The sequence below is a fragment of the Rhinolophus hipposideros genome (genome assembly GCF_964194185.1).
Source record: "Rhinolophus hipposideros genome assembly, chromosome: 14".
Classification (NCBI taxonomy): domain Eukaryota; kingdom Metazoa; phylum Chordata; class Mammalia; order Chiroptera; family Rhinolophidae; genus Rhinolophus; species Rhinolophus hipposideros.
Genome location: NC_138060.1, coordinates 60118392 through 60141460, shown reverse-complemented (window position 1 = coordinate 60141460; position 23069 = coordinate 60118392). Strand labels below are relative to the sequence as shown.

The window sequence follows — 23069 nt, the reverse complement described above, 5'->3', positions numbered from 1 at the left end:
GTTAGGCCCGCCCTGTGTTGGACTCACTGTGATCAGTGATCAGCGGGCTTGGGGGAGGGCAGTTCCCTCTGGGAAGGGGATGATTTTGCAAGAGGAAGAGAAGAACAAAGCAGAAATGAAAGACTTCCATTTCCCAGGTGTGTGACATTGGGCATGTCACTTACCACCTTTGCCTTAGTTTCCACATTGTGATAGGGTTAAGTGAAAGAGTGCGGAGGTTTATTTAGTGGAGTGCGTGGCCCATCACTTACATTCCACGAATGTTTGTGGTGATCACCATTGTCGTTGGTCAGATCTGGCCACAGCAGGGAGGAAGAGAACAAAGGTTGTGCTTGCACTGCCCCTGGGTGTGCACCAGGCTTGCACTCCTTGCCCTTCACCCCTTAGCTCAGATGTCACTCTCCAGGAAGCCTTCCCCAGCTTGTATGCAGATGTGTACCCTGCTTCGCCTTTGTGCTCTGTGTTGCAGCCCAGTTGAAATCATGTATAGTCTGATGTTTCGCACATAGTAGGTGCTCAAGAAAGGTTTCTTGTTGAATAAAGAAACAGCCTGGCTTATTCAGGAGACAGGGAGTGTGAAGCGAGGCATTTTTCTTAGAGCATGGTAGGTGGGCCCACGTTGAGCCCTGGAACATGGAGTTTAAACTTGAATTCTGCAGGCAGTGGGAAGCCATACCCTTAGCGGCAGTGACATGGTGGAAGTGGTGGTAAGCTCAATTGGATTGAACTTGGAGAAACTTGGAGACTGAGATGATGACGCCTAGGAGAAGGGTAGGGAGGGTATGAAACGGGAGGAGGGATTGATCTTAAGGAGATACCAAATCCAAGTTTAATCGCTTTGAGACAATGATGTAACTAGATGTAACTAACATGGTTTGGCCGGATGCTTCACTGGATGGGTACGTATGGATGGTCCTCGCCGTGATCTCTTGTGAGACTGGAGGTTCTCGTCCCGCTTCCCTCAGTGATGAGGGCCGGCCTAGAGGGTGTCGAAACAGCCAGGGCTGGAGCTAGAAGTTGAAGCCAGGTGGGTCCCCTGAGCCTGTCCTTCACTCCACTGCGCCCCCCAGCCTGCCCAGGGCTAGAGGACAGCCGTCAGGAGCCCTGTCTCCCAGAGGAGCTGGGTAACAGGAGTCTCCTGTATCCTTCTGCAGGGAGCTCAGCATGTCAGTAGACAAGTAAAATGCCTGCGGCTCTGGGTTGCTCTTTCGAAATGTGAAGGAAGGATTGTGTTTTAAAACAACAGAAACCAAGCCTGAGGTCTCCTGCCCTGACCTGGTTCCCTAGACCAGGTCATCATGAAACCCGAAGCTCACGCCGGGCCCTGCCTGACAGGTCCACCGAGCAGGCTGGGCTTCCAGGGCCAGCACTGGTGTTTGTGTTGGCTGGGCCTGGACACGGTTTCCATGGAGCCCTGGTCAGGGGCCTCGTGTGAACACTGGTGGCTATGGGTCCCCAGGACGCAGCATCCCTCCTGCGCTGCTTGTGCTGGGCCTTTCCATCGTGTCCTGTTCTCCGTGGGGACTCACATGGTTTAGAACTACCCAGGCAGGTTGGCTGTAGACAAAAAGACAGGCTTGGGCATTGGCTAGCCCTGGGCTTTCACCCTGGCTCCGCTGCCTATCAGCTGTGTGTCCTTGGACACGTCCTTTCATTTCTCTGCGCCTTGGTCTTACCTGGGTCCTGTAGTTCAGTCTAACAGGCTGCAGTGACCTCGCAGCCCGATGGGGGGCTCTGCTCCCAAGCTCACTCAGGCTCCTTGCAGGCTGCTGCTCTGGGACTTCGTTCCTTACTGGGTGTTGGCTGAAGGTCCTCTCAGTTCCTTGCCACGTAGAACTTTCCAGAGCAGCTCACAATATGGCTGACTTCATAAGAGTGGTGGCTCCAAAAGAGGGGGGCGGAGGAGGAGTCATAGTCTTCCTTTTTCTTTCAATTATTTTTTATCGTGGCAAAATGCCCACAACATGAAGGGTACCATCTTATGCATTTTCACGTGTACAGTTCAGTGCTATTAAATACATTCATGTTGGGCGTCTGTCCCCACGACTCCTTTCATCTTGTAAAACAGAAAGTCTGTATCTGTTAAACAATACTTTCCTGTTACCTGCTCGCCTCAGCCTCTGGCAATGACCATTCTACGTTCAGTCTCTATGAATTTGACTACTTAGGTACCTCATATACGTGCAATCGCTTACATTTGTTTTCTCGTGACGGGCTTTTTTCACTTAGCATAATGTCCTCAAGGGTTACAGTCCTTTCAAACTTAATTTCAAACATGACAGCTCATCACTTGTTGTGTGGTTTGTCAGAAGCAAGTCCCCAGGTCCAGCCCCCTCTCGAGGGCGGTTACACTGGGCAACAGCAGGTGGGGCTCCTGGGGGCCATGTTAGAAGACTGTCTGCACGGCCGCCATCTAGTGAGGGGACGTCCCTCTGTGCAGGCGCATCTGGCCCCACTGGCCCCGTGCGTCCTCTGTCACCCTCCTCAGATACCGCGTGTCATCTGTTTCCATATCTGTTTCTCACTTGACTGTCAAGTCTGGATTATGATAGGGCCCAGCATAGTGAGTGGGCCTTGCCCATGGCCCTCGCTGCTATTTCGTGCCTGCCTGCCTGCCTGCCTTCCAGCTGCCAACATCTGTGTCTTATTTGTTGGAGGATTTCTGGCCCAGAAGGCCTGAGAACTGGTGCCCCTAGGAGCAGCCCTCAGCCAGTGACTACAGGAGTTGGTATGTAATACCTCATTCTCCTCAGGTGGGGTAACTCAGCTAAACCCACTTATCCACAGAGGCCACTTGTGCAGTAACACCCTTCGTTGGCTGCCTTCCTTTCCCTGCTCGTGGCCCTCCTCCCCTCTCTGTGTTTCCTGCACCTCCCAAGTAGACCACTTGGCTTAGGGTTTGCTGCTGGGAATGACAAGAATTAGGCCAGTGCCTGTTGAATAAACCACCATAAGGGAATTCTGATGCCAGAAGAGGCAGGTTGAGGGCTCGGATGTTGGATATGAGTTTGACACAATCGTATCAAATGACAGGACCAAGATCTTAAAAGAGTTGGAAAGATGTGGGATAGCTGCTTGGAAAGTTCCATCGGAAGTCGGTGAGGATGAATGGCGCCAGCCTGCAGAGGGAGGTCCCGTCACGGCTGAGATCAAGGCTGGGCAGGAGGCTCGTGTCTGTGTGCTTTCTGTCCTGGGAGGCGTACCAGCTGGGAAGTGACAACAAATGAGCGGTGGATTTTACCCAGGACTGGTGGCAGGTCACAGGACAAAGAGAAGTCTAAGGCAAAGGGGTTACATACTCCTGAGAAAATCTGATGAAAGCCACGATCCTTTCTTCTACAAATGATGATGGTGATAACAAATGCACTGTCAAGCAGAAATCGGAGTAAATTTGGGGAGCGGGGTGTTCCTAGAACTCATGGTACCATGCCTGGAACCCAGAAAGAGAGCTCTGATTCTCGAGGATGTTCACTAGTACTTTGTTGAAGTGGTGGCCGGCCAAATGGTCCTGGCTGGGAGATGCAGCCTGCGTGGGAAGGGGCTGGAGATGGCCCGGGGGGCCAGGGAGCTGTCACCCCTGGAAACTAAGGGTTCGCTGCACAGTCTCAGGGGGTGAGGGGGGAGGTGGAGAGTCCGAGAAGAGCAGCAGGCAGAGGAGGTGGTATGTTCAGAATATCAGTCTTGTGTGCAGGGGAACAAACCCAGGGCTGGAGGCTCCTCAGTGCCATGCTGACCCTGGGTGACATGCTGCGTCCTTCCGAGGGTTTGTGGGTGATCGTCTGGGAATGGCTCTCATTGCAGAGCTGTTGGTCTCTTTGAGTGGCTCCTCCCCCATCAGGCCCGTGTGATGTGTTGAGTTGATGAGCTGCTGTTTGGGTCAGAGCTTGTGGCAGCCAGATCCGCCCAGGTGCCTTCTGGTAGCTTCTAGAGGGCTGAGTCTGGTATACAGGACAAAGGCGGTAAGGCCTTCGGTCCCCAGAGCCTTCGCTGGGACACGGCTTCATAAACCTGAGCTTCACAAAGGCTCAGGGGATTGCTTCGGGTTGTTTGCACCCAGGGGCCCTTAATTTGCTGTGTGTTCAGCATCTTGACCCCTGCTTGTGTGATAACCTGGAGTAGGGCAGCATCATGTGATAACCGGAGTGTCTAAATGACCTTCCTTTCATCTGCATACCTGCCCTTGGAGTCCTGATTGCAGGCCTGGCTCCCTCCAGGCTGCGTCTCGCAGCACGTCATGGCTGTGGGCAGTCTGTCTGTCTGCACTTGCATGACACTAGGACGCCAGGGACGTCTGCCAGAGCGCTGCTTTTGTCAGCGATACTCAGGGCTTCTCCTGGTCGGCTCAGTCAGGCCGCCTAGCCAGCTCGCACTCCAGCCGCCGTGCTTACTGCCCGACGGCCTCATCTCATGGCTCCACTCAGCGCCCCTCCTGGCTGCAGCCCCACCACGGCTAACCCGTACCGCGTTTGGGGGTGGTGCTCCATGACAAGTCCATCACTGGCAGTTACTCCTCGCCTGTTACACGTGGGAACACTTCGGTCACTTAAGTTGTTAGCCCTTCAAGGGCCCATGATAGGTTCTAGTGGGAAAAGCACGTGACATTCAGTGAGGAGACCTGTGTTTCCATCCTCGCACCACCCTGCTTGCGTCATGAAACTCTAGGCAGTCACCTTGCTTCTCATAGGAGAGTCGTGGGGTCAGTGAAACAATGTGCCACAACTGTTTATTGCTGCGACTTCCGTTAACGTTAATCTCCACACGTGCTATTTGCATACCTGTGTACGTAAGTGGCAGTGTGGTGTGTGTGTGTGTGTGTGTGTGTGTGTGTGCGTGCGCGCGCGCGCGCACGCGTGCGTGCCTGCATCTTCTTGGTGCTGCGGGGGGAATGTCATTATCCCCCTTTCGTGATGAGGACATTGAGACTCAGAAGTTGCAAATGTTTCTAAGACCATGCAGTTCGAAAGTGGGGATTTAAAATGGGGTCTTTTGATCTTCAAAACCCGCTGCCCTGCAAGGGGCAAAACCAGGAGCAGTAAGACAGGCTACGTACACACCTTTTTAGGAGCGATGGCCTGTTGTAAGCTTAGCAGGTGTTTTCCATAAAGGGCTAGATGGTGGAGGTTTTAGGCTTTGTGGGTCACGCACTCTGTCGTCCGTGTGTGAAAGCAGCTGTGGACAGTACGGAGTGGAGTGGGCGTGGCTGTGCCCAGTAAAACGTTATTCAGGAAAGCAGGCACCAGGCTCGGTTTAGCCTGTGGGCCAGCTTGCTGACCCTGGTCTATTGGGAAATGTGTAGGAAAATGGTTCATAAATGGGGAAAAAACACCCCTTGTGGACGCCTTCATTTTTGAAGGCCTGTCGCTTGGGCCCCGTAGTGGAAGCTCAGTACGAATATGGACCCATGTTTCTCCCTCCTGCGCTGAGCTGACCTGGCTCTCCTTCCCCCATTTCTTCCGCAGTATGTGGGTGCCCCGGTGGCTTATGTCCAGCAGATCTTCGTGAAGTCTTCAGTGTCTCCCTGGCACAAGAACCTCCTGGCAGTAGATGTGTTCCGCTCCCCTCTGTCCCGAGCCTTCCAGCTGGTGGAGGAGATCCGGAACCACGTGCTGAGGGACAGGTACCGCTCCCAGGGACTCCAGCCCCCGGAGTCCCACTCTGTACAGCAGGAGGTGCAGTCCTCGGGGTAGCTCTGCGGAAATCAAACGAGAAGGCTGGTGGGTGAGCCAGATTTGCAGCCCTCTGTCCTGCAGGTCCCCGGCGGCGGCATTACCCCTGGGCCTGGGCAGGTGGCATGGACAGAGCCCTGAGCTTTGTCCTCAGGTGTCAGACAGAGGTGTACACTGGCTGACCGTGTGATGAGCTGAGAGCCAGTTGACTTGTGTCGCCAGAGGGCTTATGACATGTGAATGTAATTGTGGTGGCCGTGCTGATGAGAACAAGCTTTCCGTGGGGATGCACTTCTGGAGCCCCAGGCCGGTGCTGCTCCCCAGGCCGCCTGTGGGTCTCCGGAGGATGCTGGCTTCACAGGCTGCTTTACCGCCAGTGTCAGTAAGCAGAGGGTGTTGACAGGCATTTTGGTGAACGAAATGAAGCCCCTAATTTTCACCCTGTTGGCTCTGCCCCTTGAATTAGCCCAGGTGTTTTAGTGGGTGGGGCTATGCATGCTCCCAGAATCGCCATCTCTTCGGACATGACCGGCCCTGGCGCCCCTTTGAAGGTCAGACAGCCACACGATGGTGTTGACCACCGGGCAGAACTTTTCCTGGCTGCCCTCGTCCTCAGGCTCTTTGCCAGGCGTCTGGGAACTTGATGACAGGGTTCCCCACCCGTGCAGTGGGTCTTCTCTGTGCTGGCAAACACAGCAGATGCCTCATCCTGCCTCCTGCACAGCTCCGGGACCAGGAGCCTGGAGGAGGTGTGCCTGCAGGTGACCGACCTGCTGCCGGGCCTCAGGAAGCTGCGGAACCTGCTGCCCGAGCATGGATGCCTGCTGCTGTCCCCGGCGAACTTCTGGCAGAATGACAGGGAACATTTCCATGCCGACCCTGACATCATCCGGACCATCCACCAGCACGAGCCCAAAACGCTGCAGACCTCAGCCACACTCAAAGGTACCCTCGGGGCCGCAACCTCCTAGATGGGTGCTCTGGCAGATCGGGGGTGGCAGTGGGGCGGGGTCCATGGTGGCTCTCCAGGACCTGCGGGTTTCTGTCTGCAGACCTGCTGTTTGGGGTTCCCGGCAAGTACAGCGGGGTGAGCCTGTACACCAGGAAGAGGATGGTCTCGTACACCATTACCCTGGTCTTCCAGCGCTACCATGCCAGGTAAGGCCGTGGGCACGCAGCTCCTGCCTGGGCTGCGAATGACATGAGGCGGAGAGTAACCCCATTCTGGTGCAGTGTCCAGAGGGCCCCTGGGCACTGGCAGTGTTCAGGCTTGCTCGTGAAATGTGTAGAACCCTCAGACCGAAGGACGCTGTCTGCACACATCTGAGTGGGACTGACAGTAAGGGGCTCAGGTGGGGCTGACCAGTAGTGTCCTGATGCCCCACGGGTCTCTCTGGAGCCTGGGTCGGGTCCCGCAGGCAGCCCCCCAACAGGGCGGGGTTTCTCCTGGGCCCTTGGCTGTTGAGTGGTGTGTTGGGTGAGGAAGGGCCCCTGAGGAAGGAGCGGGGACACCCGTGGCAGCTCTTCTCCCAGCGCCCTGGACTTGGGGGAAGCCTCCCCACCACAGAGAAGCTCCCTCCGACGCAGGGAGGGAGGCCCTGATGGACCCCCGTCCCGGGATTCTTTGTCCCTGGAGCAAGAGGTTCAGCCTGTGTGCCCCCCGCCGTGACCAGGTTCCTGGGCAGCCTGCGCGCACGCCTGATGCTCCTGCACCCCAGCCCCAACTGTAGCCTCCGGGCGGAGAGCCTGGTACACGTGCACTTCAAGGAGGAGATTGGCATCGCCGAGCTCATCCCCCTCGTGACCACCTACATCATCCTGTTTGCCTACATCTACTTCTCCACGCGTAGGTCACGGCGGGAGGCGGGGCTTTCTCCACATGGCGCGGCGTTTCCCGCTCGCTGGCTCCCCTGCCTTTGGAGGGGGCTTGGGTGGAGATGTGGGGCACGCCCTGTGGTCACAGAAACCGGCGCTTTGTCCCCCCGCAGCCCCAGGGGCTTGGTTGGGTCCAGGGCTCCTCTGGCTTCTCAGGAAAAGACCGAGAGATGCTATGTCCCTGAGACGGGGAAGTGGCCGTGGCCGTCCTCTTCGGTTAACCCAGGGGCTTTCCCTTCCCCGATCGTCAGGGCACACTCCACTCCTGGCAGCTCCGTCAAAGGCCTGTGTGCCCGGGTCTGGGGACCTGCTGCCTGATGTGCCCTCTCTGCCCTCCCCACCTCCAGGCAAGATCGACATGGTCAAGTCCAAGTGGGGGCTGGCCCTCGCCGCCGTGGTCACAGTGCTCAGCTCGCTGCTCATGTCAGTGGGACTCTGCACGCTCTTTGGCCTGACGCCCACCCTCAACGGCGGGTAGGTCCCCAACACACGCCACCGGGCCACAGCGCGGACTTAGGCCATGGAGCCTTGTACCTCTGGGCTCCCTGGGCTGGACCCTTACTTTACCCATATCTTTACATTGTTATTTTGATGTTTAAGAGGTATATTTTTTCCTCTTCAAGTTACCTGGCTTGTATTCATACATATGTATATATAGCATATTGGTATATAAAATACATATATGGTATGTGTGTATATGTCCATACGTGTGTATGTTTGTATATGGGGAAGTATTTCTACGTGGGTACAAGTGTGTGTGTGTGTATGCTTGGATAGATGTGGCGCTGTGTTGCATGCGTATGTACAGATACGTGTGTATATGGATGTGTGTGTTTATATATTGTATGTACACAGACATACTGCTCCTTGATGGCATAAGCCACAGATGATGTGAGAGAGGGCACATGTCTTCCCTTTTTACTACTAAAACATTTAAATGCCTAACAAAATAGGATTTTTAGAGTAAGCTTTTTATAAGATTCAGCATCCTCTGTAATCCGGCACCTTTCCATTGATGTGTTTCCCCTGCCATTTCTCTCTGAATCCTGGGCTGGAAGCCCTTCCCGGGGTCTGTCCTCAGGCTTCCGTCTCCGTGGCTGTGACGAGGCCCTGCCCGCCTGTCCGTACTAACCCCTGGCCTGTCCCCTACCTTGGCTTGTCAGGCTGGTTGCAGGGACAGCGATGTTGTTTTCTGTTCCTTCCCTTACTCACAGAACACCTGCTTCCTTGTTTGAAGCTGACAGCCCCCTTCCCCCCAGCTGAGCCCGCACCTCCACTGCTGCACAGCAGACTTGCCCTGGTGAGCTTCACCTCGGCCGTGTCCTTGTGCAGACGTCCCACAGTCCGTCTAGTAGGGAGCCTGCGGCCTCAGGTAGCTCGTAGTTTTCTTAAGAATAGTTCCCCACAGGGGCGAGCCGGCCTTTAGGCTGGTACCCCGGCCCTTCTGTCAGTCAGTGGCTTGGCCTGGAGTGCTGCCGAGGGGCCTCGGCCAGCAGTGTGGTGTGGGATGGGCAGGGAGAGGTGCCTGGCAGCTGGGCAGCAGGAGGCCGCCTCTGCGCTCCTCACTGTGCTGGGTAGATGGAAATGGGGATAGTTGCTCGCCATTTGGCCTGAAAGCTGAGTGCTGTGTAGACAGAGGCCCTGTTCTGCCCCACGCTGGTGGGACTCACTCGGCAGCCTCCACCACAGGCGGCAAAGCCCACGGCCTCCCTGAGCCCAGGCCTGTTAAGAATGAGCTGTGTTGGGGAGCGTCCTCGCACTGTCCTCACGCCACCCTCTCTGTCCCCAGCGAGATTTTCCCCTACCTCGTGGTGGTTATTGGGCTGGAGAACGTGTTGGTGCTCACCAAGTCCGTGGTCTCGACCCCCGTGGATCTCGAGGTGAAGCTGCGCATCGCCCAAGGTAATGGGGGTGTGGGGGTGGCCTGGGAGGGCCGGGAGCTGTGCTGGGCTCCCCTGTTCAGGAGCCTCCTTGCTCTGGCCCCCTGAGTACTAGTTGGTGGCCACCAGCCCTGGCGGACTGGTCACCAGACTGGACTGTCCAGGTTCATGTGTCAGTGAGAAAGCAGAGCAGACCCTGCTGCGGGGCTCCGGTGTCTGGTGGCCCCTGTCCAGGCTGGCACCTGGTGACTTCTCTTCCTGCCTCACTCCTCCACAGTCGGCCTGGGGCTGCCCACTGCAGAGCTGCTGTCTCCACAGCCGCCAAAAAAGCTCTCTGTGGCCTCAGCGGCAGGAGCTGGGGTTCTGAGGCGACGAGGAGAGTGTAGGCCCCGAGGTCTGGACTCATGCACCTCCCGTCCCACACTTGTGGGAACGGCTGGAGCAGACCTGGGAGCTTCTGTGGGAGCATGGGCCCCACCAGAAGTGCAGTTCCCAGGGCATGCAGGGCAGTGGCCCTACCCACTGGGCGCTCAGAGCCCCATACTGTGACCGTGATGCTGGGGGCCCAGCGGCTCGCCAGGGGGAGCGGCTTGAGGAAGAAGGCGGCTGGCTCTTCCATCTCTCGAGCCAGTCTGCCATGTGGCCGGCGGGCCTGCTTGTCTCAACACCCTGCCTCTCCCTCTGATGGTTCTAGCTCTCCCTGTACTTCTCAAGCCCCTCTTCCTGCAGCAGCTGTGATGGCAGTGATGGCAGCACGTGGGAGCCCGGGTATCAGCAGTCCCGAGGATTGGGGCACTTTGGGGGAGTGGCTGCCTAAGAAGGCTGGGCACCCTCCCCATGTGTCTGCCCTCTGAGGACCACAAGACTGTGTGCACGTGTGGTGGACAGAGGTCATGTGCTGGCCCCGTGGCCCTGTCTTCTGCAGGTCTCAGCAGTGAGAGCTGGTCCATCATGAAGAACGTGGCCACAGAGCTGGGCATCATCCTCATTGGCTACTTCACTCTCGTGCCCGCCATCCAGGTAAGGCCCCAAGGCCCCCCGCTTAGCTGAGTGTGGGACCAGCTACTGGGTTCCCCAGCTGTGCAACCATGCACAGGGGCCCCCCTCCCTGTGAGATGGGACGTCTGTGCTGCCAGTATGGTTGTTAGTGTGCAGTGCTCACGGGATGGAGCCCCCGGCCAGGCAGGCATGGCCTTTGACCCTGTCCTCGTACACTCTCATTGGCCACATGGCAGGAGGGGGCTCGGCGGAGGCATTTCCAGTGAGACCTAGTTACCCATTTCTCAGGCAGAACCCCGGGGTCCCTAAACTGGTCCACCCCCTACCATAGGAGGGCCACCACCCATTGCCCAGAGAGGCTCCTGCTCTTGGCAGTGCCCTCGCTCAGCTGTGGGGCTGTGAGCAGAGGTAGAGGTGGACCTGCCCTGAGTCGGAAGCCCAGACTGCTGCCGACCATTCTGGGAGGAGTTGCACGAAGGGAGTGACACATCATCTCTGCCTCCTTTTCCCCCCAAGGCTGGCCGGGCTGCTGAGGTGTGGGGAGAGAAGAGAGCACAAGGCTCCAGGTTCTGCCCCCAGATGGCCTCTGCAGAGACACAGTGCAGACTTGGCACGTTAGAGCTGGCTGACATGATTTGGGACATGGCCACTGGGCCACCATGTGCTAGTTCCCTCACCTTACCCGATTTGAGTCGATGCCGTGGTTCTGTGCCAGAGGTCTCAGACAAGGGCTGGGGAGGAAAACAGCTTAAATCTGAGAAAATTCCATCTACCAACAGCTTGGGAAGCAGAGACCACCCTTTTCAGTTTTAGGACAGATTTAAGTCTCTTAGGACCCTCCCTTCATGGGTCCCGTGCAGTCGCTGGCCAGGAGCTTTTCTGAGATCCCTGTATGGGGTCAGGCCTGGGCTCTGGGTAGGTGTTGGTCCACGGCAGGGGAGCAGGGCCAGGGGCTCAGCTTTCCAGCTGGGGGGGAGCACCCACCCTTCAGCCTGTGTGGATTAAGGTGAGAGGGGTCTCTGCTGCCCTCTGGTGGGGAGGCAGGGAGCCACGGGCACTGCCCCTCCTTGGCCACTCCCGGGTTCAGTAATAGGCTTCTCTTTATCTCCGCTGTGCCCTGCCTGCCACTGCCCCGCAGATCCTGAGGTGCCTGCAGGAGGGGACGGCTTCTCTAGGGTGCTGGGCCATGAGGTCATGGTTCCCCTTGTCTGCTCTGGTTCTAGGAGTTTTGTCTCTTTGCTGTCGTGGGGCTGGTGTCTGACTTCTTCCTTCAGATGCTGTTTTTCACCACTGTCCTGTCCATTGACATTCGTCGGATGGAGGTAGGAGTGGGCTGGGCCCTGCCCCACCCTCCTCCTCAGCCCTGGCAGTGCTCAGGGATCTCTGGGTGAGAGGTACAGACCTTGGGCAGGGGCCGTGCCCGGCCCCGTGTGGGTAGCCACTGGATAGCAGCCTTGGGCCCTGACTGCTGCACCTCCAACAGCTGGCGGACCTGAACAAGCGGCTGCCCCCTGAAGCCTGCCTGCCCCCAGCTAAGCCAGTGGGGCGGCCGGTGCGCTTGGAGCGGCAGCTGGCCATGCGGCCGTCCACACCCCACACCATCACACTGCAACCGTCCTCCTTCCGAAACCTGCGGCTCCCCAAGAGGCTGCGCGTCGTCTACTTCCTGGCCCGTACCCGCCTGGCGCAGCGCCTCATCATGGTACCTCCAGCCCCTGCCCTGCCCTGCCCTTCGAGGGCCAGCTCTCAGCTCCCTCTCAAATTCTGCACTTTCCCTTGGAGGTGGGGGGTGTTCCTCAGGCCCTCACGGCCCCATGAAGCCTTGCTTTGGGAAGCTGCCCACCACAACCTCCTGCCCAGACCCCCGTGGCTTCTGAGGTGATAAGCCTGTCTCGGGGGGAAGCAGCCCTGGGTCGTCAGGTAGAAGAGGAGTCATCTCCCCAGGGACCCAGCGCAGGAACCTGCTGGACGCGGGGATCGGGGAGGGAGCCAGCATGGTTCCCCCCAGTCAGGGTTCATCGGCCGTTGTGCAGGCGTCACGAAATGCTGGGCTGGCTGCTGGGAGTGGAGGGGAGTGAAGGACTAGGACGTGGGTGTGTCTGGCGCAGGTCAGGCAGCAGGCCCTCTGGCCGTGCTGACCGTGGGGGTGCTCGCGGCTGAGGTGGGGAGCTTCTTGATCAAACCTAAGTTTGCTTCTCTATGTCTCGGCCAAGAAACCCAAACCCTGACCATGGAAAATGAACTCGGTTCCTCCAGTGGCAGGTGGCCCCAGGTGATAGTGGGAGGACTTGGAGAGGCAGAGGGGAGGACGGATTGGGGCCTGTGTCCTCTCCCGCAGCCCCAGGCCTGAGGTCAGCCACCTTCTGGCATGAGGGCCAAGGCTGCTGGGGGTTGGGGCTGCCCCTTCTTCCCAGAGGCCCTGCTGAGTACCGATGCCCCGTGCAGGCTGGCACCGTTGTCTGGATTGGCATCCTGGTGTACACAGACCCAGCGGGGCTGCGCACCTACCTCGCGGCCCAGGTGACGGAACAGAGCCCACTGGGCGAGGGCACTCTGACTCCCATGCCTGTGCCTAGTGGCGTGCTGCCCGCCAGCCACCCGGACCCTGCCTTCTCCATCTTCCCACCTGATGGCCCTAAGTTACCCGAGAACCATACGTTGCCAGGAGAGACGCCCGAGTCTGGGGGTCCGGTAGAGGGTGTCCATGACAGTCCAGTCCCAGAGGTAACCTGGGGGCCTGAGGATGAGGAGCTCTGGAGGAAGTTGTCGTTCCGCCACTGGCCGACGCTCTTCAGCTACTACAACATCACACTGGCCAAGAGGTGAGTTGGGCTGTGCCAGCTGCCGCCTCTCCGCCTGGTGGTGTCTGCTCACTGTCCTCAGAGCATCCCCTCCCCCTCCAATGGGACACCCACTGTTTTGGAGCGTTTCCCAGCTTGCACTGTAGTGATGGGTTTGGGTACTGGTGTCTATCACCGAGCAAGGTTGGGGTGCCAGAGCCGGGGCGGGGAGGGGCCTCCCGTGCTCCCACCACCCATGTGGGGAAGACTTCCGGAGGGGATGGTCGTGGAGCCTAGCAGGCGAGTCCTGTGTAGGAAGGGCACTGGGGTGGGGTGGCAGCAGCAGGGACCTTTCCTAGGGACCCTGGCTGAGGCTGCCCGCCTGCCCCCAGGTACATCAGCCTGCTGCCTGTCATCCCGGTCACACTCCGCCTGAACCCCAGGGAGGCCCTGGAGGGGCGGCACCCTCAGGATGGCCGCAGTGCCTGGCCCCCGCCGCAGCCCAGGCCCGGTGCACTCTGGGAGGCTGGTCCCAAGGGGCCAGGTGTGGCACAGGCGCACAGAGACGTCACCCTGTACAAGTAAGGCCCTTGAGGGAGGGGCGGGCGGCGGGAGGGGCCCGGGCGCGCCTGACCACGTCCCTCTTGGTGCAGGGTGGCCGCGCTCGGCCTGGCTGCCGGCATCGTCCTGGTGCTGGTGCTGCTCTGCCTCTACCGCGTGCTCTGCCCGCGCAACTACGGACAGCCTGGGGGCGGGTCCGGCCGGCGGCGCCGTGGGGAGCTGCCCTGCGACGACTACGGCTACGCGCCGCCCGAGACGGAGATTGTGCCCCTGGTGCTGCGCGGGCACCTCATGGTGAGTGCGGCGGGGGCGGTGGGGATGCGCGGGCCGGGCTGTGCCGGTGCCTGTGCCTATGGCCTGCTGTGCCCCCCACAGGACATCGAGTGTCTGGCCAGCGACGGCATGCTGCTGGTGAGCTGCTGCCTGGCGGGCCACATGTGCGTGTGGGACGCACAGACCGGGGACTGCCTCACACGCATCCCACGCCCGCGGTAGGTGCTCGTCCCTGCCTGTGCCCCACCGCCCTGCACCCGCTGTGCTCGCCACCCTCACCCTGCCCTCCCGGTCCTTGTAGGCAGCGCAGGGACAGTGGAGGTAGCAGCATGTTTGAGGCTCAGGAGAGCTGGGAACGGCTGTCAGATGGCGGAAAGTGCGGCCCAGAGGAGCCTGGGGACAGCTCTCCGCTGCGGCACTGTCCCCAGGGACCTCCGCTGCCGTCCCTGTTCGGAGACCAGCCGGACCTCACCTGCTTGATCGACACGAACTTCTCGGGACGGCCGCGGCCCTCAGAGCCCACTCAGCCCGAGCCCCGGCACCGGGTGGGCTGTGGCCGCACTCGGGACAACCAGGGCTATGACTTCAGCCGCCTGGTGCAGCGAGTGTACCAGCAGGACGGGCTGACCTCCGTCCACACGCCGGCCCTGCGCCCACCTTCCCCTGGGCCCACGCTGCCCCAGGCCCCCGAGGACGAGGGCGGCTCTCCCGAGAAGGGCTCCCTGGCCCTCTCCTGGGCCCCCAGTGCGGATGGCTCCATCTGGAGCCTGGAGCTGCAGGGCAACCTCATCGTGGTGGGCCGCAGTAGCGGCCGGCTGCAGGTGGGCAGGGGACGGGAGGCGGCCGGGCCGTGGCTCCTCCAGCCGGCCAGTGCTCACGGCCTCTGCGCTTGCAGGTGTGGGACGCCATCGAGGGCACGCTACGCTGCAGCAGTGAGGAGGTCTCGTCGGGCATCACGGCCCTCGTCTTCCTGGACAAAAGGTGAGTGCCAGGCTGCCTTCCTCAGCCCGACACCCAGCCTTCCTGGCCAGGCCACACACTGAGGTTTGAGTCCTGGTTCCCTGTCACTGATGTGTGACTCGACTTCCCTTCTCGGCGCCCAGCCCCGAGACCTCTGAGCAGCAGATGGTCTGCCTCGCTGGGCGGGGTGGTTAAAGGTGTGAAGTACTTAGAACCAGGCCTAGCACACTCTTCCCTCCAGGATTGTGGCTGCCCGGCTCAACGGTTCCCTGGATTTCTTCTCCTTGGAGACCCACACTGCCCTCAGCCCCCTGCAGTTCCGAGGTCAGAGGGGCTGGGCAGCTGCCTGCAGTCGGGTGTGGGGGCTTGGAGGGTGGAGCACAGGGGTTGACTTCTCAGGGATCGCTCACTTGGCCTGTTGTCCCCAGGACAAGGCAGTTCTCCCACCTCCCCCATGTACAGCAGCAGTGACACAGTGGCCTGTCGCCTGACCCACACAGTGCCCTGTGCACATCAAAAACCCATCACAGCCCTGAAGGCTGCTGCCGGGCGCCTCGTGACTGGGAGCCAAGACCACACACTGAGAGTGAGTGCTGGCCCCGTCCCTTGGGCGCTGGGGTGACCCAGCAGAGGGGATGGGGAGCTTTTGGGGTCAGTCAGGGGGTGGCTGGCGGTGTCGTAATGAACTGTGGAAGGGATTTCTTGGTCCAAGTGTAATTTGGAAAAGCGTGAGACCAGAACCTGATGCCCATTCCTGCCCCAGGTGTTCCGTCTGGAGGACTCGTGCTGCCTCTTCACCCTGCAGGGCCACTCAGGGGCCATCACGACTGTGTACATTGACCAGGTGAGGGCTCCGTGGTGGGCTGTGGGAGGGGCACAAAGCTAGGCCGTGACCCTTGTTTGACTCCAGGGACCTCCCCCAAGGGCCTCTGCGAAGCAGAGTGAGGAGCCCCAGCGCCCCAGGACAAAGGTTTCCATCGGTGACCCGGGTCCCCTGGGCCTGTTCCCCTAGACCATGGTGCTGGCCAGTGGCGGACAAGATGGGGCCATCTGCCTGTGGGACGTGCTGACTGGCAGCCGGGTCAGCCACATGTTCGCTCACCGTGGGGATGTCACCTCCCTCACCTGTACCACATCCTGTGTCATCAGCAGTGGCCTGGATGACCTTATCAGCATCTGGGACCGCAGCACAAGCATTAAGCTCTACTCCATTCAGCAGGTAGGCAGGCGGGGGGCCATCGGGCTCTTGGAGTTTCAGGCAGGGACTCGAGACACTGAGCTTGTCATGTCCTTGCCTCTAGGACCTGGGCTGTGGTGCAAGCTTGGGTGTCATCTCAGACAACCTGCTGGTGACCGGTGGCCAGGGCTGTGTGTCCTTTTGGGACCTAAGCTACGGGGACCTGTTGCAGACAGTCTACCTGGGTAAGAACAGTGAGGCCCAGCCTGCCCGTCAGATCTTGGTGCTGGACAACGCCGCCATCGTCTGCAACTTCGGCAGCGAGCTCAGCCTGCTGTACGTGCCCTCTGTGCTGGAGAAGCTGGACTGACGGGCGCTGTGGAGCCCGGGCACTGGGCCTGGACTGGGGGAGCAGCTAAGGCATCTGGAAGCCGCCTCAGGACTATAATAATAAACTTTTTAAAAAATCCCATCTACCAGGGGCCTCGTGAACCACTTGTCTTCTCCTAGAGAGCTCCTGTGTCACTCGCATACCCCTCCCCGTGCCTAAACCTCCAGCACTTGGTTAGACCCTTCCCAGCTCAGAGCTGCCCCAGGCAAGAGCCACACGAGACACATGGGGACAGGAGCAGGGTGGGGGACGCCCGCCTAACCATTTCAGAGGCGTGGAAGCCAAAGGTGACCCGAGTCGTCCTACCGCCCATCCACGTCCAAGCTCACTGAAGGCACCAGGCTCAGGCTCCCTCCCTGAGGCAGCAAGGGGCACACACACTGGCCACAGAACAGGTTCGTTTATTCAACAGCAAAGAGCTGAAAAATGTCAGGTCCCACAAAGGCGAACATGGCCCGAGGCCCGCGCTACATCTCCACCCCACAGGGGTGTGGGCCAGACCAGGTAGGGCTGAAGGCAGCAGGAATGGGAGGAAGAGACCAGGCCCACCTCGAGGCCCTGCTGGGCACGGCAGGAGGTGATATAGTGTAAGGACCAGGTGGGCACAGCCTTGTCAGGTCTTGTTGAGTGTCCACAGTGGATCCAGAAGGCTGAGGGGGTCGTCGGTGGGCTGGGCAGCCCGCAGCCCCTGCCCATTGTGGGTCTGCAGGAAGTTCTGCTTGCTCATCCGCTGCTTTCCTCGCAAGGAGCTGTCCAGTGAGAAGGCCTCAGGGGTGAGGGAGGCCAGCAGTTCCAGGGAGGAGGAGGAGGGCCCCAGGCTGGGGACCTCAGGGTCTGGCTGCTGCTCCTCAGGCTGGGGAGCCTCTGGCACGGGTGAAGAGAGCGGGGGTGGGGAGGAGGGGGGAAGCTGGGTGGACTCGGGGAGGCTGGCTGGCGGCAGGCCTGGGGGCTCCTCAGGGCCTGGCAGGCCGGCAGCTGGTGATTCCAAGCCCCCAGGAGGCCGGATGCTGAGCTTGGCAATAGTGGCCTGGATGGAGCTGATGGGTACATCCCCCCCGAGGACCAGGTCCTGGGAGTCCTGAGGGAGGGGGTTCTGAACAGGCACAAGTGCGTGAAGACCGGGCTCCACGAGGCTGTGGCTGTCCCCGCAGCCCCGGGTTTCCCCCCTCACCTTCTGGTTGAGGCTTGTGCCAGCCACCGGCTTACACGGCGGGGGCACACCGTGGCGCTGCAGGACCTGCTCCACGTGTGTCACCACTGCCTCATGGCAGAACCTGAGGTGCAGCTGCAGGGCACATGCGCCTGTCAGAGGGGCTGCCGTCCCCCGGGGGGCCCCCATCCCCGTGCCCGCACCCTCACCTTCTCCTGCAGCATGTGTTTCCTCTGCTGCCGCATGTGCCGCACCAGCCGCGGCAGGTCCGGGAGCCCATTCCCGGCCTCCACCTCCTGCACAGCTGCGTACAGCAGCGCGAAGGCTCCTGTGCGGCCCACCCCGGAGCTGTGGCAGGAAAGGGCGTAAGGCCGAGGCCCCCGGCGGAGGGAGCCCCCGGCGGAGGGAGCCTGTGTGGCCACCTCTCCCCCGCCCTACCTGCAGTGCACGACGATGGGCGTGTGCAAGGGCCGCTGGTGTAGGTAGTGCGAGTGGACCTCCTGGATGAAGCGCAGCAGGTTGCCAGGGCTGTCGGGCAGGCCTCTGCAGGGGCGGGGCAGTCACACCTGAGCTGGGACCTCACGCCCCCCCTCCCCCGGTGTCCCCAACCACCCAGGGCAGCAGACGCACAGCTCAGGCCATGTGGGGAAGTGGAGGTGCACGAGAGAGCGCTTGAGGCTCTGGTCCCGGAACTGCAGGCTCAGCACCCGCTCCACGTGGGTCTCTGTGGTGCGGACACTGCTCAGTGCCAGGCTCAGGGCACCATGCACCATGGGCTGCCCTCGCTCGGTGGGGAAGTAGCGGGCCACCTTTTGCTGAGGGACAAACAGGGCGGTTAGGGCTGCTTTTCCAGGATGCCTGCTGGGTACCCACCCAACTGCTCCCTCTCACCTTCTCCATCTCAGCCTCAGACACCAGCATGACAATGACCGACACCTTCTGCTCGTGCACCATGAGCCAGAAGTCGGCAGCTGTCCCGGGCAGAGGCGCCTGGGTGGCCACCAAGGGTGGGCAGTAGGGCGAGAGGCCCTCCACGCGGCTGGCATTGATATAGTCGTCCTTGCCTGAGCGCAGCACCACGCGATTGCTGTCGTACGGCATGACGTCCTGGTGCCGGTTCTTCAGCGAGTAGCAGCGGGCAATGGCGATGGAGCGGCCGCGGGCATCGTGCTCCTGGGCTTCTTGCAGCTCTCGCCAAACAGCGTCCAGAGCGCCCGCGTCGCCCAGCTGGCCCCGAAAGGCCTCCAACTCCTGCTGCAACTGCTGCAGCCTCTCCGGGTGCTCGTAGGGGTCCCGCTCAATCAGCCGCAGGGCCTGTGGCCGCCGGCCCTCGGCCGCGTCCACCTTAGTTGGCTGCAGCAGCGGCTGCCCGCCGCCAGGTGGCTGAGTGCCACCATGCTGGCTCTCGGGGCTGGAGGACAGCAGGTCTGCAGCCGCAGGGCCCCGACGCAGGCATGGCGGTGGCTGTGCTGCAGGGGGCCGAGAGGGCACCGGGCCAGGCCCTGGTGATGGGGCAGGTGAAGGCACCAAGTGGGGACTGGGGGTGGCCTGGCCGGCAGGTGAGGGGCCTCGAATGGTTAGAGGGGCGACCTGGGGTCCCAGTGGCCTGGGGGAGGGGGCAGGACCATATGCCAGGGTGGGATGTGGAGCTTGAGGGGGGCTGGCAAAAGGCAGAGCCCCCGAGTGGGGTGGTAGGGGGTCCTGAGAGGGGCCTGGGTAGAGCTGGGTGTGTAGGGGGGGTGGTGGCTGCCCTAGGACAGCAGGCTGAGGGGCAAAAGAGTAGGGAGGTTGAGGAGGTTGGGGAGGTTGTGGAGGTAGGAGTCCTGGCGCCTGGGGGGGGAAGAGGTGTGGATGCTGGAGTGGGAGGGGCTGCTGGGGGGGCTGGGGCCCAAACGCCGCCTGTGCGGGATGAAGCTGGGGCTGGGGCCCAATCCTTGGGGCTGGAAAACCTGTGGGGATCCCTGGAGAAAAGTGGTGCTGGGCTGGGGGGGCCGTGAGGGGTTGCTTGGGCCCCAGAGGATAGGCATAGGGCAAAGGCAGTGGTTGTGGTGGGGGCACCGGGAAGCACTGCTGGGGTGGAGCAGGTGTGGGGTTCGGCCGTGGTGCTGTGTGGCTGGAGATGGGGGCATGCACACTATCTACTGTGGTGGTGGCTGGCCGAACCCCCATAGCCAACTCGGGGCCCGAGAACTGGGGTGGTGGGGCCGAGGGCAGACCTGCAACTGGGGGGGGTGGCCCTACCCCGCCATAGGGACTGCTCACCACGCCATGCTGGGGGGAAGACCGGGGCACAAGGCCCAGCTCCGGTGTGTAGGCAGAGGCTGGGTAAATGGCAGGTCCAGGGGCCATGGCCATCGCAGGGTGCCCTGGGGGCTGGGGAACCCTGGGCTGCAACATCTGGGTGGGGCCAGAGTAGGTACGGGGTAAAGGGCCTGCAAGATAGTGGGGTCCTGGGCCCGCGGAGGGGGGGAAGGCGCCAGCAGGAAAGTGGAGTGTGGCAGCGGCTCCCAGGAAGGCGTCGGGGGGCAGGCTGCGCAGCTCCTCGGGCGGGTCTCCGGGCTCCGCCTCACACTCCTCCCTGCGGGCCAGCAGTGGCTTGGGGGCTGTGGGCCGTGGCGGGGCCTTCTTCTTCAGCTCCCTGTGGGACCAGCGAGGGAGGAGTAGAGCCAGGCCCTCAGCCCGGCCTGGGTGTGGGCTGTGGCCGCCTCGAGGCCCCAGAGACACACACACCCACCTGTCCAGGAGCTGCTGGCGGGCAGCCTCGCGAGCCTGGCAGATGCACTGCGCCCGTTCCAGGAGCGCGGCCACCTTGCTCTCCAGGTCCGCGTAGAAGTCCTTGCCCTCTTGCGACTTCTTCATTAGGTCCTCGTAAGCTTCAAATGAGGCCACCAGGGTCTGCAGCGTGGAGTTCCACCTGGCGGGCAGAAGGGCCGACAGGAGGTGAGCGGCTGGCGCCGGGCCTGGGGGCGCCCGCTGGGCACGAGCGAGGACCCGCACTCACTTCTGGTCCAGGTCGCTGAGCGCCCGCCGCACGGCTGCGTACTGCACGTTGGCCTCTGTCAGGGCCCGGAGGACGTTGTCCTGGGCCGCCAGGTTCTGCTCTAGGTACACCCTCAGCTGGTCGTATTTCTTTAATTGCTCCTCGAACAGCTTCTGAGGAGCGTTGGAGTGGAGGACAGACACTCAGGCCGCGCCTCGTCAGGCCGCAGCCATCGGGCGCCCCCCCCCCCCTGCAGCCCAGCCCACCTTCATCTCCGAGTGGTCCGCTGTGACCAGCGACGCAGTGATGTCATCCTTCTGGATGAGCTCCCGCAGCTGCTGCTCCAGAGACACGCGCTGGTCCCGCATCTCCTGCACCTTGGCCAGGATGCGCTTCAGGTTCTGCAGCACAGCCTTGTCCTCTGGGGGCAGCGGCGGGCAGTGAGGCCACACATCCCCCCAGCTCTGCGCCTCAGCGAGGACATGGGCCGGGCGCGCTCACCTGGGCTGAGGGCTGGCGTGGGCAGGGCGGCCCGCACCTGGTCCAGCGGCCCGCTGAGCAGCCGCAGGTTGCTGACGTGCAGGTTCATGGCGCGGTGCAGCTCGCTGTTGGTGAAGGAGGCTTTCTCGTGGACCTCCATGTACTTGGCCCATTCTCGCCGCACCTCCGCCAGCTCAGCCTTGGACACCGCCGTGCTCGCCCCCACCTGGCCCACGGCCTCCTGAAACTTCTGCTCTAGCAGCTCATCCTCGCCCAGCAGGTCCTTGATGTCCTTCAGGGACGCCTCCACATCCGTGAACACCCCAGACAGCACTGAGAGTATGTATGGGGGAGGGGGAACCGCTCCTGAGGCCAGCAGCCCCGGCACCCACTCTGGCCCACCCCTAGGAGGCACAACTGCCCCCTCGGTCCAGGGCTGTGTGCAGCCAACACTTGCTAAGCAATGCAGACGGTGCAGCGACGCATGGGGGCGTGAGGATGGGTGCTTGCGCCAGGGGCTTGGAGAGGAGAGGTAGAGCCTCCAGCCTTGGTTAACAGGGCATGTGAACTGCTCGTTCCCGCCACCCCTTGCCTGCTCCCCCCCTCACTCACCCTGCATGGACTGGACGAGGTTCCTGACAGTGTCGGGCCGGACGCTAAGTGCTGCACACTTCTCCATGAGCTGGGGCGGGATGTGGTTATATGTGTCCAGGTTGTCCACTGTCTCAGGATCCAGCTGCATTGAATCCATGAACTGGCTGTGGGGGCAACAGGGCTAGGTGGGTGCTGACCAAGTCCTCACGTGTAGAAGGAACTCACTAGGGCGAGCCCCCCACAACTGAAGCTAGGTCTGAGGTCCTAACAGAGAGCAAAGCACATCCTGACCTCCACCACGCGGCCCGGCCCTCAGAACATGCCCAGGGCACTGCTGAGAACATTGGGGCACAAGAGACACCCCCCTCCCAAGACGTGACTTACCTTACAAATCTAACACACAAGACCTTGGGTGGAGGGCAGAGCTAGGAAACCTGGTGCGAGCAGACATTTCTCTACTCTTGCTACTGCAGATGGCACTGGGGACCCCACCAAGGGCTGCTGTGTAACCCCCACCCTCCCACCCAGCCCACACTCACTCCAGGACCTCGTTCTTGTCCTCAATCTTGGCCATCATCTCCCGAAGCAGCTTGGCCTTCTCCTCACTGCAGAAGTGACAGAGCAGGTGCTGGAAGCCCATGTCTCTCGAGCCCCCAACCCCACCTATGCTGAGGACAGGGCCAATCCTCCCACCCACCTGTACAGCGACGAGGCTTCGTGGGCAGCCATAGGTACCAGTTTGGCGAAGATGTCAGGGCCTGTAACAGCTGGGTCTGTGGGGTTCACTGGCAAGGGCTTCACCAAGGGGGCGCCTGGGACGGGGAGAACAATCGCGGAGACCAGGCCCATGCAGACCTGCTCTATCCCCGCTCTGCACCCCGTACCCCAATCCTCAGCCTCCCTTCAGCTTCAGACCTTTTACAGGCTGAAGGGTGTCCAGTGCTGGCACAGCCTCATGGTAGATGAAGTCATTGTCCTTCTTGGCAGAATTGTACCTGGGGGTCCAGAGAAGGGGAAGTGAATGGGGCATCTCAGGTGATCAGCACGGATTCAGGACCGGGCCTCCCGTGTGGCACTGGTGGCTTCCTCCCAAGGATGCAGGCAGAGGGGGGCCAACTCTGCCTGACAAGAAGGAACCAGGGCCCCCCCCTAGCCCCACAGACTCACTTTCCGCCAATGACGTCCATAGCGAAGCGAAGTGCGTCCTGCACGGTGTCAGGCTGGCCCTGTGGGGCAGGGACGCGGGGCGCTCAGCACCAACCAAGGCCAGTGCAGGACGCCCCTCGGCCCCACCAGGCCTGCT

At 61.1% G+C, this 23069-nt stretch overlaps 2 protein-coding genes across 3 annotated transcripts in view; one reads left to right on the top strand and one right to left on the bottom strand.

Annotated features, from left to right (window-relative positions):
- Positions 1-16647, top strand: part of SCAP (SREBF chaperone) — a 46122-nt gene extending 29475 nt beyond the window's left edge. For both annotated transcript variants that reach the window (XM_081072735.1, XM_081072736.1), the window contains exons 4-23: positions 5460-5617; positions 6391-6611; positions 6719-6824; positions 7340-7512; positions 7889-8015; positions 9331-9443; positions 10347-10441; positions 11644-11742; positions 11904-12122; positions 12866-13242; positions 13593-13781; positions 13854-14055; positions 14137-14252; positions 14336-14855; positions 14930-15015; positions 15236-15318; positions 15423-15580; positions 15758-15838; positions 16007-16213; positions 16296-16647. In XM_081072735.1, coding sequence (XP_080928861.1) covers positions 5460-5617; positions 6391-6611; positions 6719-6824; positions 7340-7512; positions 7889-8015; positions 9331-9443; positions 10347-10441; positions 11644-11742; positions 11904-12122; positions 12866-13242; positions 13593-13781; positions 13854-14055; positions 14137-14252; positions 14336-14855; positions 14930-15015; positions 15236-15318; positions 15423-15580; positions 15758-15838; positions 16007-16213; positions 16296-16541 — 3576 coding nt within the window. In that variant the 3' untranslated portion in view covers positions 16542-16647. The remainder of the gene's footprint in view (positions 1-5459; positions 5618-6390; positions 6612-6718; positions 6825-7339; positions 7513-7888; positions 8016-9330; positions 9444-10346; positions 10442-11643; positions 11743-11903; positions 12123-12865; positions 13243-13592; positions 13782-13853; positions 14056-14136; positions 14253-14335; positions 14856-14929; positions 15016-15235; positions 15319-15422; positions 15581-15757; positions 15839-16006; positions 16214-16295) is intronic.
- Positions 16648-16944: 297 nt separating this feature from the next.
- PTPN23 (protein tyrosine phosphatase non-receptor type 23) overlaps positions 16945-23069 on the bottom strand; it is a 28360-nt gene continuing 22235 nt past the window's right edge. The window contains exons 7-22 of the mRNA XM_081072845.1: positions 23060-23064; positions 22934-22992; positions 22682-22761; positions 22464-22578; positions 22306-22371; positions 21785-21930; positions 21194-21505; positions 20959-21113; positions 20714-20865; positions 20447-20626; positions 18604-20350; positions 18343-18527; positions 18151-18255; positions 17922-18060; positions 17734-17847; positions 16945-17655 (exon numbers count right to left, since the gene is read on the bottom strand). Of these exons, the coding sequence (XP_080928971.1) occupies positions 17176-17655; positions 17734-17847; positions 17922-18060; positions 18151-18255; positions 18343-18527; positions 18604-20350; positions 20447-20626; positions 20714-20865; positions 20959-21113; positions 21194-21505; positions 21785-21930; positions 22306-22371; positions 22464-22578; positions 22682-22761; positions 22934-22992; positions 23060-23064 (4040 nt within the window). The 3' untranslated portion in view covers positions 16945-17175. The remainder of the gene's footprint in view (positions 17656-17733; positions 17848-17921; positions 18061-18150; positions 18256-18342; positions 18528-18603; positions 20351-20446; positions 20627-20713; positions 20866-20958; positions 21114-21193; positions 21506-21784; positions 21931-22305; positions 22372-22463; positions 22579-22681; positions 22762-22933; positions 22993-23059; positions 23065-23069) is intronic.